This window comes from Salmo salar, chromosome ssa01, assembly GCF_905237065.1.
Source record: "Salmo salar chromosome ssa01, Ssal_v3.1, whole genome shotgun sequence".
NCBI lineage: Eukaryota > Metazoa > Chordata > Actinopteri > Salmoniformes > Salmonidae > Salmo > Salmo salar.
This window is the reverse complement of record NC_059442.1, coordinates 62,912,001-62,931,040: the sequence shown is the minus strand read 5'-3', so window position 1 is coordinate 62,931,040 and position 19,040 is coordinate 62,912,001. Positions and strand designations below refer to the sequence as shown.

The 19,040-nt window shown below is 41.1% G+C and overlaps 1 protein-coding gene across 2 annotated transcripts in view; it reads right to left on the bottom strand.

Annotated features, from left to right (window-relative positions):
* Positions 1–18,688, bottom strand: part of LOC106607150 (apoptosis-stimulating of p53 protein 2) — a 52,505-nt gene extending 33,817 nt beyond the window's left edge. For both annotated transcript variants that reach the window (XM_014203789.2, XM_014203797.2), the window contains exon 1: positions 18,171–18,688. In XM_014203789.2, coding sequence (XP_014059264.1) covers positions 18,171–18,197 — 27 coding nt within the window. In that variant the 5' untranslated portion in view covers positions 18,198–18,688. The remainder of the gene's footprint in view (positions 1–18,170) is intronic.
* Between the last annotated feature and the right edge of the window lie 352 nt (positions 18,689–19,040).

Sequence of the window (19,040 nt, the reverse complement as noted above, 5' to 3'; positions counted from 1 at the left end):
TATAGTTTTTAGCTAGTAGTTCTGAAAGTAGCGCACACGAACCAAAATAATGGAAACACAAGTAAATGAGGGATTTGATTTGGATCTCATTTAGTCCCCATTTGGACTAATCTTCCAAGAGTCCTTAAACATTAACATACAATTTACAATACGAACACATTTTCACATATAACACACTACTACAAACATACATAATATACTAACATAATGATCCAATAAATACTCAATCTAAAAAATATTGATTCTTCATCTACTATAATCCCACAACATTTCTATGTATTATATTTAAATACTTTTAAAATAATGTTTAAATGTATATATTGAAATGTTTCTGGTTTTCTCAGTTAATTTATTCCATTTCTTTATTGCTCTAAATCGAAATGTTATTTTGCCTATTTCTCTTTTCTGTCTGGATAACGCATAGATAGTGGACAATCTATTCGTAGTATTTACGGAATGTCTGTCTCTTACCAACTAAATACCGTTGTGAATAGAACTTGGCCGTTTTAAATGATGTATATTATAAAATAAAATAAGCATGTTTTTTTCAATTATCTTGTCGATTGATGACCAACCAAGAACATTGCGCATGACTGCAACAGAAGAACCATATCTACACCTTAAAACAATCCTTGCTGCTTTGTTCTGTGCATTCTGCAACCTCCTAACTTCACTTGATGATGCATTTCCCCAGACCACAGAACATTAGTTCACCTGACTCTCAATGAATGTTTTTGTTATTTGCTGAATAATTTTTCCTGGTAAATATTTAGCTATCCTTCTGATTATGCATGCTGTTTAATTTTTTTTTTTTTACATAGATTAGTTATTTGAGACGACCATGATAAGCAGTTGTCTAGCTGCACTCCCAATAGTTTGGTTTCTGCCACTTCTTCAATTTGTACTCCTCCCATACTTAATTGTATCCCATGCTGTTTTGGCCTTTTCCTAGTGGAACAGACCAACATAACTTTGGTTTTCTTGGTGTTTAAAATAATAATAGGGATAATAAGTATATTGAATGCAGGTACTTCCACACAGGTGTGGTTCTTGAGTTAATTAAGCAAATAACATCCCATCATGCTTAGGCTCATGTATACAAATTTTGGGCAGGCCATTTTAATAACAATCTGAGATATCTACTGCAGCCCTCATCCTCCACATACAACACCCGTTCTGCCAGTCACATTCTGTTAAAGGTCCTCAAAGCACACACATCCCTGGGTCGCTCGTCTTTTCAGTTCGCTGCAGCTAGCGACTGGAACGAGCTGCAACAAACACTCAAACTGGACAGTTATATCTCAATCTCTTCATTCAAAGACTCAATCATGGACACTCTAACTGACAGTTGTGGCTGCTTTGCGTGATGTATTGTTGTCTCCCTTCTTGCCCTTTGTGCTGCTATCTGTGCCCAACAATGTTTGTACCCTGTTTTGTGCTTCTACCATGTTGTGTTGCTACCATGCTGTTTTGTCATGTGTTGCTGACTTGCTATGTGGTTGTCTTAGGTCTTTCTTGTTGTGATGTGTGTTTTGTCCTATATTTTTTCTTTTTTTATTATCCCAGCCCCCGTCCCCTAAGGAGGCCTTTTGCTTTTTGGTAGGCCGTCATTGTAAATAACAATTTGTTCTAAACTGACTTGCCTAGTTAAATAAAATTAAACAAATAAATTAAAATAATGGATTGGCTTTATATAGCGTCGTTCTACCTACTGAGGTACTAAAAGTGCTTAACATTGTAATTTTGACCATTATTTTGGCTTCCATGTCTATGCTCCCATAGGATGACAATTCCCAGATCCACAGGGCAAGAGTAGTCACTGAATGGTTTGAAAACGATGTCAACCATATGCCATGGCTGTCTCAGGTACCAGATGTCAACCCAATTGAATGCTTATGGGAGAATCTGGAGCGATGCTAGAGATAGTATTTCTACCACATCAACAAAACACCAAATATTGGAATAATTCGTGGCAGAATGGCGTCGTATCCCTCCAATAAAATTCCAGACACTTGTAGAATCTATGCCAAGGTGCATTTAAGCTGTTCTGGCTCGTGGTGGCCCAACGCCCTACTAAAGATACTTTATGTTGGTGTTTCCTTTATTTTGGCAGTTACCTGTGTGACCGCACACACACACACACAATACCAGTCAACAATTTGGACACACCTACTCATTCAAGGGTTTTTCTTTATTTTTACTATTTTCTACATTGTAGAATAATAGTGATGACATCAAAACTGTGAAATAACACATATGGAATCATGTAGTAACCAAAAAAGTATTAAACAAATCAAAATATATTTAAAATTTGAGATTCTTCAAAGTAGCCACCCTTTTCCTTGATGACAGCTTTGCACACTCTTGGCATTCTCTCAACCAGTTTCACCTGGAATACTTTCCAACAGTCTTGAAGGAGTTTCCACATACGCTGAGCACTTGTTGGCTGCTTTTCTTTCACTCTGCAGTCCAACTCATCCCAAACCATCTCAAATGGGTTGATGTTGGGTGATTGTGGAGACCAGATAATCTGATGCAGCACTCCATCACTCTCCTTCTTGGTTAAATAGCCCTTACAGAGCCTGGAGGTGTGTTGGGGCATTATCCTGTTGAAAAACAAATGATAGTCCCACTAAGTGCCAATTAGACGGGATGGTGTATCGCTGCAGAATGCTGAGGTGGCCATGCTGGTTATGTGTGCCTTGAATTCTATATAAATCACTGAAAGTGTCACCAGCAAAGCACCCCCACACCATCACACCTCCTTCTCCATGCTTCACGGTGGGAACCACACATGCGGAGATCATCCGTTCACCTACTCTGCGTCTCACAAAGACACACAGTTGGAACCAAAAATCTCAAATCTGGACTCATCAGATCAAAAGGACAGATTTCCACAGGTCTAATGTCCATTGCTCATGTTTCTTGGCCCAAGCAAGTCTCTTCTTTTCATTGGTTTCCTTTAGTTGTGGTTTCTTTTCAGCAATTCGACCGTGAAGGCCTGATTCACGCAGTCTCCTCTGAACAGTTGATGTTGAGATGTGTTTGCTACTTGAACTCTATGAAGCATTTATTTGGGCTGAAATCTGAGGTGCAGTTAACTCTAATAAACTTATCCTCCGCAGCAGAGGTAACTCTGGGTCTTCCTTTCCTGTAGCGGTTCTCATGAGAACCAGCTTCATCACAGCGCTTGATGGTTTTTGCAACTGCACTTGAAGGATCTTTAAACGTTTTTCCCGGATTGACTTTTTCCAGATTGACAGAACTTCATGTCTTAAAGTAATGGACTGTCATTTCTATTTTCTTATTTGAGCTGTTCTTGCCATAATATGGACTTGGTCTTTTACCAAATAGGGCTATCTTCTGTATTCCACCTCTACCTTGTCACAACATAACTGATTGGCTCAAACGCATTAAAAAGGAAAGAAATTCAACAAATTAACTTTTAACAAGGCACACCTGTTAACTGAAATGCATTCCAGGTGACTACCTCATGAAGCTGGTTGAGATAATGTCAAGTGTAGAAAACTGTCATCAAGGCAAAGTGTGGCTACTTTGAAGAACCTCAAATATAAAATACATTTTAATTTATTTAACACTTTTTTTGGTTACTACATGCTCCCATGTGTTATTTCATAATTTTGATGTGTTCACTATTACTCTACAATGTAGAAAATAGTAAAACTAAAGAAAAATCCTTAAATGAGTAGGTGTGTCCATATAAACACACTGAAGAAAAAAAAACCATTAGGAACACCTTCCTAATATTGAGTTGCACTCCCTTTTGGCCTTAGAACAGCCTACATTTGTCGGGGCATGGACTCTACAAGGTGTCAAAAGCATTGCAAAGGGATGCTGGCCCATGTTGACTCCAATTCTTCCCACAGTTGTGTCAAGTTGGCTGGTGGACCATTCTTGATACGTATGGGACACTTGAGCATGAAAAACCCAGCACTGTTGCAGTTCTTGACACATTCAAACCAGTACACCTGGCACCTACTACCATACCCCGTTCAAAGGCACTTAAATATTTTGTCTTGCCCATTCAACCTCTGAATGGGCACACATACACAATCCAAGTCTCAATTGTCTCAAGGCTTTAAATTACTTCTTTAACCTGACTCCTCCATTTCATCTACACTGATTAAAGTGGATTTAACAGGTGACATCAATAAGGGATCACAGCTTTCACCTGGATAGTCTGTCATGGAAAGGGCAGGTGTTCCTAATGTTTGGTACACTAAGTGTATAGTGCATTCGGAATGTATTCAGATCCCTTCACTTTTCTTTTTTTTTTGTTACATTACAGCCTTATTCTAAAATGGATTAAATTGTTTTTCTCGTCAATCTACACACAATACACCAAAGACAAAGCAAAAAAACGGTTGACATTTTTGCAAATGTATTAAAAATGTTAAAACAGAAATAACTTATTTACATAAGTATTCAGACCCTTTGCTCTGAGACTCGAAATTGAGCTTAGGCGCATCCTGTTTCCATTGATCATCCTTGAGATGTTTCTACAAGTTGATTTGAGTCCACCTGTGGTAAATTCAATTGATTGGACATGATTTGGAAAGGCACACACCTGTCTATATAAGGTCCTACAGTTGACAGTTCCCGTAAGAGCACGGATGTGACGCTTGGCATTCAGGCCAAATAGTTCAATGTTGGTTTCATCAGACCAGAGAATCGTGTTTTTAGGTGCCTTTTGGCAAACTCCAAGCAGGCAGTCATGTGCGTTTTACTGAAGAGTGGCTTCTGTCTGGTCCCTCTACCATAAAGGCCTGATTGGTGGAATGCTGTCCTTTTGGAAGGTTCTCCCATCTCCATAGAGGAACTCTGGAGCTCTGTCAGAGTGACCATTGGGTTCTTGGTCACCTCCCTGACCAAGACCCTTCTCCCTCGATTGCTCAGTTTGTCCGGGCGGCCAGCTCTAAGAAGAGTCTTGGTGGTTCCAAACTTCTTCCATTTAAGAATGATGGAGGCCACTGTGTTCTTGGGGACCTTCAATGCTGCAGAAAAATGTTTTGGTACCCTCCCCTGATCTGTTCCTCAATACAATCCTGTCGCGGAACTCTAGGGACAATTCCTTCGACCTTATGACTTGGTTTTTGTTCTGACATTACATTTACATTTACGTCATTTACAAATACAAATTGGTGCATTCACCTTATGATATCCATGCACTGTCAACTGTGGGACCTCATATTGACAGTTGTGTGCCTTTCCAAATCATGTCCAATCAATTTAATTTACCAGAGGTGGACTCCAAGTTGTAGAAAAATCAAGGATGATCAATGGAAACAGGATGCACCTGAGCTCAAATGAGTCTCATAGCAAAGGGTCGGAATACTTATGTCAATAAGGTATGATTCTTTATTTTGTATAAATTAGCATACATTTCTAAATAACTTTTTGCTTTGTCATTATGGGGTATTGTTTTTTAAATATATTTTAGAATAAGGGTGTAATGTAACAAAATGTGGAAAAGTCAAGGGGTCTGAATACTTTCCGAAGGCACAATGTTCAAAGGAGTGGGCTCCACACACGTCACTGCATCTCAATGGTCTAAAATGGGTTCCTATCCTTGTGTGGCTTTATGTGAGAGCACCAGAACGGTTAGAGCAGATTCCAAAAAGACATCAACTACATTCCATTCACTTATTCTGTCTTTTCAGAACACTGACATTGTCCTAACTAGGTAGCCATACTTCTAAGAGTCCATTCTAACAATAAATGTTCTCTCTTTTTAAATGTGCAGGTGTAAGTAATCAAAAGCAACCGCCAAATACAAACAATTAAAATCACTGCTGATGATGCAGGTAATCTCGGTGGTCCAGACCTAACCAATAGCTTTGGTAAATTAGGACGCAAACGGACACTTTATAGAACAATTAGGTAATAAGCCATTGCTCATGCTTGGCTTACTACAGTAGGGTGATGGGGGGGGTTGTAAATGAAAGGGTCACAGTTGTTTCAGTGATTCATGGCCAACCCTCCAAAGTACCACCCCAGATAAAGAGAAAGGGTTAACAATGACAGACAAATCTTTCACAAACGTCACCTAAAAGGGGAGCCCCCTGCCCTCATTAAGTTCCTAAACTCTGAACAGTTTTTAGTTGCTGTTGTTTTTTTGTCCTGGTCCTAGATCTGTGCTTAAATCTTATCCAAGATCTGTGCCAAATATCTGGGATCAGCATTTGCGTAGAAGGGAAACCTCAACCTCGAGCCAGCACTCCACTTCTTTACAAGCATTTCACTACAACCGCAATAACATCTGCTAAATGTGTGTATGTGACCAATAAAATGTGATTTGATTTTTGAACCACTGGACTACAGCGTGTGTGGATCATTCAACAGCTCTAGGAGAGTAGTAGCTTCAGCTTTGCAGGAGGGTTTGCCAGATTTGCTCTGAAAGGTTTCAAATAACAGTGACCCAGATACATGATCGTTTATGGCTGCTTGGTTGTTGTGTGGGGCAACAAATCATGTAAGACAAGCATGGAGTTCCCTTTGACGCTTCAATGCAATAGATTAGCCCTTTTTTTACAGGAGGACAAATGTGCTTTAAATCCCAGCAGGACAGGAAAAGTCATCCAGAAATCACTACAGGCAGCAGTTGACAACATCAGCTCTTGCAAGGAATGTAGGACATCCAGAGGACCCTGTTAATGTTAGGAGAGAGGGATAGGGAGGGAGGGAGAGAGTGAAATGAGAGAGAGAGAGAGAGAGAGAGCGAAAGAGTTGTGACATAAGGTTAAGCCCTCTGGGGCTCAGCACTAAAGTTAATGATCCAGACAGACCATGCCATTGCACTCTCTCTCAGCCTACACTGGATGAGTTGGCACTTGGTGGCTTCTGCTCCTGACCTTCATCCACCTCCCTCTCCCTTTCACACAAAATACATTATATGTAAAATACTTCTGAATATATCACGAGAGAGAGGAAGAGGAAGAGATTAGAGAGGAGTGGTGGATAGTAAAAATATATACAGTACTGCATATTATGGCCTGTATATTGCCCATTTGTTGCCAACAAGTAGCACATACAGGTAACTTGAAAAGTTAAAGGAAACACGAGTAAATGAGGGAGACAAAGTATATTGAAAGCAGGTGCTTCCACACAGTTGTGGTTCCTGAGTTAATTCAGCAAATAACATCCCATTATGCTTAGGGTCATGTATAGAAATGCCCAGTTACTCATTTTTTTGGCTACCATGGCTAGGATAAATCTGTGACTTTCAAAGAGGGGGTCTCAAAGGACCATAGGGGGTTTAAAGGGTATGTGTGTCTCAATCACCAGATCAACCAAATTGAACACTTACGGGAGATTCTGGAGCTACGCCTGAGACAGCATTTTCCACCACCATCTATAAAACACCAAATGATGGACTTTCTCATGGGAGAATTGTGTCACATCCCTCCAATTGAGTTCCAGACACTAGAATCTATGCCAAGGTACATTGAAGTTGTTCTGGCAGCTCGTGGTGGCCCAATGCCCTATTAAGTCAAGTTGTTAGCGTTTCCTTTATTTTGGCAGTTACCTGTAAATTCCATTTATTTTCTCAATGTCCTGATGAAACAATTTTCTATGACGCTCATTCTCTTATGTCAACGTGATCTATAATAATGTTGAAGTTAATACAAACGCTAGAGCAGAACGGGAGAGTGGAAGTGCAGTAGAAAATTGCACTAAAGTGTGGAGAGTGGTGTTGAGACACTACCCCAGAGCTCATTAAAATATTAATTAACGCCACAGCCAGAGAAATAAACACAGGTCAATAAAAACTAGATGAGCCGATTAAGAAATAACAAAACAGCATAACAGCTGCTTAACAAAGCAGTGCAAAAAATATCTAAGACAAATAGGCCTACATTAACCTGATATTCCTATTCAGTATCAAAACAATTAACCCAAGCCATAAAAAAAAGCATTGTACTAGTCCAGTGGTTCCCAACCTTTTTCGGTTAATGTACCACCAACTGAATTAGGCTCTGCTCAGAGTAACCCTGAATTAACCCCTCATGTGCATTTTACCAGTAAGCCTATGGTCTCATGAGTCTTCTCAAGTATCCCCTAGGGATAGGCGAAGTACCCCCAGGGGTCCTAGTACCCCGGTTGGGAACCACTGTACTAGTCTAAACCTTAACACTTTCAACCAAGAGAGTGTAGCAGCTTCGGCATCACCGTAGATCTCCAGTAACACACAGGCCAAGGGTACTACGTGGTCTGAATGGAGATAAGACACTTCAGGGACAAAAACCTGCACAGATCAGCAATCAGGAGCAATTGCTAAGATACAATAGTTATACACTATCAAAAACATAGCCTAGTATATCAGCCCTGAAAGTGAAGGTTTACTTTCAGTATCATAACCAAAAAAAGGGGGGATGGAACCAGATGCTGTGCTGCATTACCCACTTGAGGAATATGGGTGGTTTCTAATAATGTCCTAAAAGAGAGTGCCAGCTGCCAGTCAAATTATAAATTGCAGGTGCACACAATATTCTGTTGTGACTTGACGGGCATGGGTCTGTCTGATGAAAGCCGCTGGTAGCAGAACAACATCAAACCCTGTCTGTCTGTGATTCATTTTATGAAAGCACTTCTGAGAGCAGGAGCAGCCACAGCTGATGACACTACCGTACCCTCTCAACCACGACCCAGGGGGTTCCTGTGTGCACGTGCGTGTGTTGCGTGCATGCTACATCCTGCTGCCCTTCCAAACAAGATTGACCATTGTCAATTCTGTGCCTTTTTCTCTCTCTCTCTCACACACACACACACACACACACACACACACACACACACACACACACACACACACACACACCTTGTAGATGACCTAGCCCTATGGGATTGAGGTATTGACTGCCCTGATCTAAGATCAGACTGGTCTACTCCCAATCCTAACGTTAACCATTAAGGCAGATTGCTGTGGGAACGGGCTTATCTCCAGTTGTTTAGGCATGCTTTCAGATCTACTGGGTTTAAAATAGCCAATTACAAGAAGTAGTATGAGGGCAGTCTGTGTGAGTGTGTGCCACTCCCACTCAAACAGAATGAACACATTACCTACCACACATGTGGTGCTGCAAAAGAAATACGATGTATGTAGGCTACACTGTCCCGCAAAATAAGGGTCAATACCACTGTATGTTATTTACCTTTAGTACAAACTCAATATCTATTTTGTTGAGTTACCGTGAGAGAAGAGGAGGGGGGGTATCAAAACTGTCCCCTTAGCAGTTTCCATTATCAGATCCCCAGGACTAAACATGAGGCACAGTAAGAGTTATAGACTTCAATGTCAAAGTAACTAGGAAATAACTAAAGGCCTGCTTAGAGAGCAAACATCAATACCACCGTGTGCACCTAGTCAGAGCTACCTACGACATGCTGCCGGGTCCCACACGCACATATGCAAGCGCACACAGTCTCTGTCCATTATATATATTCCTGGGGTGATAAAGCGATCCAGCTAGGTCTTGTTGAGCGAGCCCCCTCTAAGGAAGTCAATAGACTGCATCAAGACAGGCTGCATTTCTCAGTGTGTGCATCTGTTTTTCCGTCCTCTCTGCAGAACTCTGGGCCTGAAGACTTGGCTCTGCTCCAGCTGGGCAGTCCTTCAAAAACGCATGGCAGAATACTCTATACATTATTCCTTTTCATCTACGCATGGCAGAATAATCTGTACATTAATCCTGTTCATCTACCTCCACTAAAGGGGAAGACAGAGGAGAGAAGGTCATTGGTGAGAGCAGTAGCTAACAACTTGTGCTGTAGTCTGCAGTAGGCTACGTCACTCCCTACTTAAATTCAGCATAACCTCCAGTCTCTGTCTGCACTGCACCATGTTTCCCTCCAAACTCCTCCTTTCATGGTCTCTCCATTCTGCATATTATATTGTGATACAAGGCAACTATGAGCCTTCTACAAGAGAAAATACAAATGGGAGCCAAATTAATCAGAATGAGCCAACTAACAAGAATCTTATTCTTCCCTATCCTAGACAAACTGTTTTAAAAAAAATGTAACTAGGCAAATGAGTTGAGCAACAATCCCAATCCCATTTATTCATATTTTAGAAGGGACAAGTTAACCTCTACGGGATCGGTTGAGCTAACGTGCGCTAATATAATTAGCATGACGTTGTAAGTAACAGAAAAGTTTCCTGGACATAGACATGTCTTATATAGGCAGAACGCTTAATTTCTTGTTAATCTAACTGCACTGTCCAAAATACAGTAGCTATTACAGTGAAAAATTACCATGCTATTGTTTGAGGAGTGCACAACAACAAATGTATCATGGCAACTGGTTTGATACATTCACCGTTGAAGGATAATAATATACTTACATTCAGTAATCTTGCTCTGATTTGTCATCCTGTGGGTCCCAGAGATAAAATGTAGCATAGTTATGATTGATAAAATCAATTTTTATATTCAAATATAAGAACTGGGCTCTACGGTTTGAATCCTTGCTGTCTCTGGCTCCACACCCACCACGCCTGGCCATCTAGATGTGTGAAGGTTAGTGTATAAAGCTAATGATCCATCATGTATGACATTCCTGGTAGTGTGTAAACTTAAATTTTGTATAACCATATCATTTTTGTATGTTCTCTATAGTTATGTACTTGAAAGCGTATCAATTGACCAATTCGGCACAAATACTGTCCAGTATTGCAATGCTTCACTGGATCAATCTGAAACTGTACACACACTGCTGCCATCTAGTGGCCAGAATCTAAATTGCGCCTAAACTGCAATATTATAGTATGACCATTCTCTGCAATTTCAAAGAGGAAAAAAAAAACATCTTTTACCAGATCTAATGTGCTATATTCTCCTACATTAACTTCACATTTCCACAAACTTCTGTGGTTCCTTTCAAATGGTATCAAAAATATGCATATCCTTGCTTCAAGTCCTGAGCTACAGGCAGTTAGATTTGTTTATGTCATTTTAGGCGACAATTGAAAAAAAGGGTCAGATCCATAAGAGGTTTTAATGTCTTTATTAAGCCGAATTTGGAATGAGCAGGATAAAGTATAACAAGATCATTGGCACAGGTGAGTGAGTGTGGGACACAATCTTCCTCTGACCAACCCTGGTTGCGGCAGTGCTCTACTCTGGCCTCTCTCATGCCCATGGGTGAACTAGGATTAATGCCCCTGACATGACACCCAATGTCCTCACTGTGTCAGTCTCTCTACATTATAGCCACATACCCTTACCCCTTTCACCTGCATCCACCATGGACGTCGCGTCAGGCACTCTGGATTCTATGCCAGGTAAGTAGACACCTACAGGGTGATTTTATGGTGCCGTGCCTTCTTCTGAAGGGTCAGGTTCAGTAACTACACCCAAAACCATTCTCATTAATCTACTATGGGGAGGAAACCCATTCAGAACATTTATGACTGAGGCTATTCAGTGGAGTCTCCAGATGTAAAGTACATTACACACTAGCCTATCTAGATATTAATATTAGCATATAACAATCAGTCCTCTACAAATCCCTTCCAGGGATTTATTGGGATCAAAGAGGGGCTTAAGTGGTGGGCATGGCAGGAGCACAGTCAGCCCGTCTGAATTTTAGAGCACATTTTAGAGGCCCCATCTTGGTGGCGTAGACATTTTTCAACCCATTTCCTGCTATTCTACAATTTTCTCCATGGAGCTGAGACAAGTTCTTGTCGTTTTAAAGCAAATTTCCTGCAATTCTCCCGGACTGTCTGGCTTTTATTTTGGCGATTGTTAGTTCTCAAAGATTAGGCCTATATTATTTAAAAATTGTATAGGTCCATAATCTTTTCTACATACTTTATATCTGTTTCAGTCATTTGAGTTTACATTGAAAGTGTTTTTCTGTCCCAAAATATCTAGGGACACTCAACGAGGACCTATGTTCTCTGGAAAATAGTACAAGACGTGGAAGGTGTGTTCCACAACGCATGACCTTCCATGGCATTACATTATTTTCTAGATAACACAGAGCCCTGAGTTGATTATCCCTTTGACACCATCGCTATAAATGAACATATTTGCCGTTAGAAATGTATTCATTTGCCAGTAGAAAGGTGACAACATCCACTGAAGTAGCTAGCATACTAGCTAGAGTAGTTGCCTTGGTAACCATACAAACAGACTTGCTAGCTCAGCTTACATTTACATTTACATTTAAGTCATTTAGCAGACGCTCTTATCCAGAGCGACTTACAAAATGGTGCATTCACCTTATGATATCCAGTGGAACAACCACTTTACAATAGTGCATCTAAATCTTTTAAGGGGGGGGGGGTTAGAAGGATTACTTTATCCTATCCTAGGTATTCCTTAAAGAGGTGGGGTTTCAGGTGTCTCCGGAAGGTGGTGATTGACTCCGCTGTCCTGGCGTCGTGAGGGAGCTTGTTCCACCATTGGGGTGCCAGAGCAGAGAACAGTTTTGACTGGGCTGAGCGGGAACTGTGCTTCCTCAGAGGTAGGGGGGCCAGCAGGCCAGTGGTGGATGAACGCAGTGCCCTTGTTTGGGTGTAGGGCCTGATCAGAGCCTGAAGGTATGGAGGTGCCGTTCCCTTCACAGCTCCGTAGGCAATCACCATGGTCTTGTAGCGGATGCGAGCTTCAACTGGAAGCCAGTGGAGAGAGCGGAGGAGCGGGGTGACATGAGAGAACTTGGGAAGGTTGAACACCAGACGGGCTGCGGCGTTCTGGATGAGTTGTAGGGGTTTAATGGCACAGGCAGGGAGCCCAGCCAACAGTGAGTTGCAGTAATCCAGACGGGAGATGACAAGTGCCTGGATTAGGACCTGCGCCGCTTCCTGTGTGAGGCAGGGTCGTACTCTGCGAATGTTGTAGAGCATGAACCTACAGGATCGGGTCACCGCCTTGATGTTAGTGATGTTAGATGTCAGCTAACAAACCATCATCCTACCTTGCTATTATGAAAATCGAAATAACATGTAAGAACTTCAAAACCATACATTTATACCATGCGTTAAATGGAAATAATGCACACTCTAGAATGCCCTTCAAGCCAATCAGAAACTAGTATTCATAAATGCCTTGTTATCAAATCAGCCTTTTTTTAATATTGGTCGCGACGCAAAGTGGGTCGCAACGTGTCACAGTAAATTCATAATTATTTCATTAATTACTGGAATTTATTTTGGCCAAGTACAACCGCACTCTGTTCAGTGCGCTCTCTGTTTAGCAGCAGTGTCTCTGCTCAGGTTGGCAGCTGCGCGAGTGGAAGATGCCAGTGTGCTTCGATTTACCAGATATTTAACTGCAGTTTTCTTTAGCAGCAGATGATGCGCTGTCAGCCACTGGCTTGTCATTCCCACTCGCCATCATGTAATGGACTCAAGTGATCCACAAGTTCTGACTGAGCTCAATTGTCATGAAACGCAAATACAGCGATGTGTTTCTCTTGGTTTAATACAAACTTGGAGTAATAACGAGGAGCGCCCACAATGTGTTTTGTGCGGGGAAGTGCTTAGTAATGAGTCTCTCAAAACGAACAGATTAAAATGACAGGTCCTGACCAAACATCCACAGCATGACGGTAAACCCAGGGACTTCTTTCAGAACAGGACAGAAATGCTTCAGGAAACAGTGCTTCGACAGTGGAAAAGTAAATCAGCTAGCAAGGCATTTTTGTAATTTTATAACAGGTGATGATAAGCAGAAGGGAATACTATTTCTCATAGTAGTCGATGCGAGTTTATCTTTCAAACAATCCCCTTGTACACACACCTAATAGCTAGCTAGCTAACTTTAGCCAAAGCAAGCTATCTAGCTACTGATAGTGTTGCACTATGTAACAGTACAGATGAAAATGGGAAAAAACTGTTGCTGTTAAAACACAAGTGATAATTTTTATTCTTAACTGGAATACACTGATTGACGCAAGATGATTTTTGAGGCAAACACACTCACACAGTTATGGGTTGCTCATCTACAGCAGGAAGCGGTTCTGATCCAGTTTGGCACCAGAAACCTATGAGTCAAGATTCTCAACTCTGGCATACTTAAGAAACAAGTAAAGAAACAGACTCAATGCTGAGCATGACCTCAGGGTTGCACTGTTAAAACCTGAGCCCAGAATAGACCTGCTTGTTGAAAACTTCAACCAGCCACACACCTCTCATTAGGACTGTGAGTGTGTTGTTTTCTAGTCTACATCTGATTGATGTGATCAATCAGTTCAGAATTGTAATTATTTATTGTATTTTAACAGCAACAGTTCCAACCTAGACAGATATGTAAGAGTGTTGTTTTTAATGGGGAAAAATAAACATGAATAGCTATTTATGGGCATTTCATTTAATTGTTATTAGTCTACGTTGCATTTGTTAATGGGCATAAGGGCAATGAAATGTACTGATATTTACATATAGTTGCATGTTTTCAAAAACTTGGGTCCCAGGAAAACACAGAATTTCTAATTTGTGTCTCAGGCTTAAAGTGTATGAATATATTTATAAACTGTGTGGTTGGAGCACAGAATACTGATTGGTTGAAAGCCGAGGTATATCAGATTGTATACCATGGGTATGACAAAACATATTTTTACTCTATTAATTACGTTGGTAACCAGTTAATAATAGCAATAAGGCACCTCGGGGCTTGTGTTATATGGCTAATATACCACAGCTAAGGGCTGCTTCCAGGCAGAACAGCCCTTAGCCGTGGTATATTGGCCATATAACACACCCCTCTCGGGCCTTATTGCTTAAATATTTTACACTGTTTGGACTAAGACAACACAAAAAAGCACTTAAGAGGGCTGCCCAAGGATTTCAATGGCAGAAAAATCCATGACATTCGTGCCGCACCTTGCCTATTTTATTATTAAACGGCATTGTTTGTTGTTTTTTTTACAACTAGCCTTCAGCAGTTGATTCATTATGGTTCCATGATAATTTCATGTGGAGGTCCATTTGTTTACAGTTGTATATGTGTCCTTGGATCTCCCAGCCTTGCTAACCTCCACCTGACTGGTGTGAATGTCAGGTGTTGCATAAGGAGCCCTCCCAGAGAGTCAACACAAAGCCAGTCAGTCGTCACACAGAGAAAGCCTCCTCAGGTTTCTGTTGACTCTACAGCAAAGTAAAGCAGGGCTGCCCACATCATTACCTAATTTTCCCACCATTCTATCACCACAAGCCTAGTTTGATGTGGTTGTTGTTTTGGTTGATTAAGACAATATGTCTAAGTCAACATTGAACACTTCATTGCTGTTTAGGAACAAACGTGTATAGGTTTAAGAACTCATTGTAACAGTATACATTTTTAAATCATTCAACATGAGATTTGGCCAATAAAGAAAGTTAGGCCTATAGGCTAACCTGAGTATTACCTCATTACCCTTCAAAACTGGAACATGGCAGGGGTTAATCAATTCAAAACCACACTAACCTCCCTAAAATAAACCTGCAAAAAAAACAAGCTTTGATTACAACATTGTGTACACAGCTCAAGACCAAATGTGTTAATCAGTGCTAGCTGTGACAGAAGGTAAATCAGAGTAAAACTATTGTGTACAACTAGCCTACACCCACAATGGGCCAATAAATGGAGAGCGTCTCTTTTCATAGACCGACAAGACACACATAATCACCTATTCCACATGATCATAAAGAGTCCCTGCCCATTGTCCTAAGAAAACAGTGACCCCCTTTATCGCCCTCCCCCACTCAAGGCAGCCACAATGCTACTACATTCTAACTCCCACAGAGCACTGTACAAGCACAGACAATACCTCATGTTCTAATGTGGCTATATTGTGATAGGGATTATGCTGATCGTACTGATAGCACAGAGTAGAAGCTAACACACCAAAAGCACGTGCACATACGGACACACCCCAGCGGGCCCAAGGTCTCCTGTGCCTATAAAAAGCTACATGGTATGGTAAGAATAAGGATTTATATTGATATCCATGTGAATGGAGGTTGGTGATAAATGGCTGGGTGTGAATAGTGGCGCTAGGACAAATCTAGCAGACGGGAGTCATCCTGAGAGTACTCTGACACTGCTGCCTGACAACATGATTCATTCACTCACTCATCCAGTTACAGGAAAGAGAGGAATGAGGGGGAGAGATGCACACACTGCAGGCTACCTATCTGTATAGTAAGTAATACTATTTCAATAAAAGTGATGAAAGATGGAGCTCAGCACTGCAGCAAAAGGAATGGATCTCTCATGTTGGCAGGGGTCCACATTACCAACTGGTATGTGTGGGAATGATCACTTCATCCCACTCCTGCCAGCAGCTTTTTATTCCGTACCCGCTCGCTTTTTGTCCAACTCCCACCCGCTCCTGAACTCAACCACAGTCCTGCAATGTTATTTTAGGTGTATGTGACACAGCTCACTTGCCAACCATGGTCCCAGCAATTTTGCACCCTAAAGGCAAAATCAAAATGTGCTAAAAGGAATAGGTTAAATTACCAGAGATTCTCACGTGGCCCAATATATTAGGCTATCGGTATTACTGGGCTATATCAGCCAATAGGCTAGATGCAGTTTGAAGAGAGCAGCGTTTGAGAGAGAGTGGACACTTGCACTTTCTCTTGAGATAGGCTATATGCAAAACATATCTTTTAGTAGTGGGACGATTTTCAGATGGGGATCAATATTTATTTTTAGGCAATGTAGTTCACTATTGCCTAATTATATTTGAGTTAATTTCCTTGGAAAGATAACTGCCACCTGATTCTACACCCATGCATAGACAAAGGCAGCCTACTCTTTCATATAGCCAGAGAAGAGGCAAAGCAAGAGGGTTTACTCAGCCCAAAACTCTGTCCACTTTAAGCAGATAATTATTAAGCAAGCAGTTTTTGTATGGGGGGGGGGGGTCCCTGTTGGAATTTGAGATGGTCTATGCACATTCAGAAAGCTAGCATAACATCTCACTCTCCATTGAACACAGACAGTTGACGTCAACACCCCTCATCGAATATTTTTTAAAAAAGTATTCAAATAACAAGATGTATCTAACAATTCCAAGCTAGGAATAGGCGTGTGCTTGACAGCCCGCCGTTCCACCCTGTGGTCAACAAATTCCATTCTTAGGGCGGAGACAGAAGCATCTCGTCAGTATCTCTGATATAGCCCACTGTAGGCGTACTTGATCTTACACACCCAACTAGGCAGGCTACTGAACTGGAAAAAGAAAAGGAGAGCCGCACTCTAGGAGCTCAGATGCAATAATTGAATAACCAATGTTTCGACAGACAAGCTGTCTTCATCAGGCTATAATGGCTACTGAACTTGACGCAGCTAATTCTGAGTCTGTGAATAATGAAACAGAGCTGTTTTTAATACAATAGGTAGAAAAAAATAGTTTCATCCAAAAGTTCTGTCTGACCGCACGCAGCATGTAAAAAAAGACCGCGCGGAAATGATCTGTCTGGACCTGCAATCCGTCGGGAATGCAGCCCTCTACTACAGAGTTGGTGGGTGACTTGTTCAAGGAAAAACAATAACTGCCACGTTCAAAATTATGTATCTGTGTCAAAACTATCGGATTAATGAGCTTTTGAACAAAGATCGATTAGAAATGCCCAATCTCCTATGGACATACATTTAGACACTCGGGTGATTGATTATGCATTAGGCTTCTCTGCAAGTCAGTGCTGTGTATGGGTTTTTCCAATGTAAACAATAATAAATAGCTTCCTAGTGAATAAATAATTAAAAGGTTATAACCACCATAAAAGTTTTAGCCTAGTAGGCACTACAAAAACTTCAAGATTTGCCGTTTTTAAAAGAACGAACACTATCTGAAAATCTGTTAAATGTCTATAATGTGTCATAAATTAGGCAGCCTACCATTAAATTGCATCAACCCTATAGAAACAAAGTCACACACACACACACACACACACACAATACATACATACATACATACAATGAAACTGTAAATTGTAATGTATAACGTGTAATGTAACTTGAGTTTTTCTTTATGTCTGAAAACACACTGGTGGAGATCACAACAATGTAACCAACAGTATGGCAAGGCCCCATGTGTCAATTTAATGCCCGACGAGAACGCTACAATGTTGCGTAAGATATCTACCATAGAAACAAATAGGCGAGTATAGTGACAACTTTTTTCAAGTAATTAAAGGCAGAAATTCTCACCGGCATCATTTTAGCTTCGTACCGCATTTAACCAGTTAAATAATTCCTTGGATCGTAGTATCTAGGAAAGCTGGTGGCGTTGCAGCTCAATGTATTTTTAATCCTGATCCTGTCCCGTAGCCTGTCCGATATAATCGAGACGATGAGTTCTCTTCTTGTTGTTGAATTGTAAAAAAGGGCAAAGATAATACAATTTATTTCGTTGTCTAATAGCCTAATCAGTCTCCTCTCTTCATATGCCGTGGACCTGTTGTGACAAAATGCAAGGCCTTCTGGAAAAGAAAGTTTTTAGTGGCGATTGTATTGCTTAGAAGTTGGTAGTCGTGGACGGAAACGCATTGCGTTCGAATCGCAAATTATTGCCTGGCCATTACCCAAAACGATGAAATAACACGGATATGTGCGATGGTATTTGATATATTTTTGCAATGGTTTTCCGAGGCCGTAGGTGCCTATCCAGCCCTGAAACACCGCTGACAGCGTACTAGTTCGGTGGAGATCTAGCAGCCTATCCCAGAGTGACGTAGAGGAGGAAACTCATCCAACTCATCCCATTGGAATTTAAGCCCCGCCTCGTTTCGGACAACGAGGGAGTTCGATTAAGCTGAACCGGGTGCAAGCAGTGAGGGAGCACACTGCACCAAATCCCCTAGTTTCAGACTAATTATCCTTAAACCTCTGAAGACTCTAGCCACTTCCATGCCAGTTGGAATAACAGAAGCGTTATCTCTGAATACTCAAGTTGATTTCTCTATCGACTGTAGGATAAGGGGAACATGGTGCGTTAAAATCAAAGGAAATCAAATTTGATTGGTCACATACACGTGTTTAGCAGATGTTAGTGCGGGTGTAGCGAAATGCTTGCGTTTC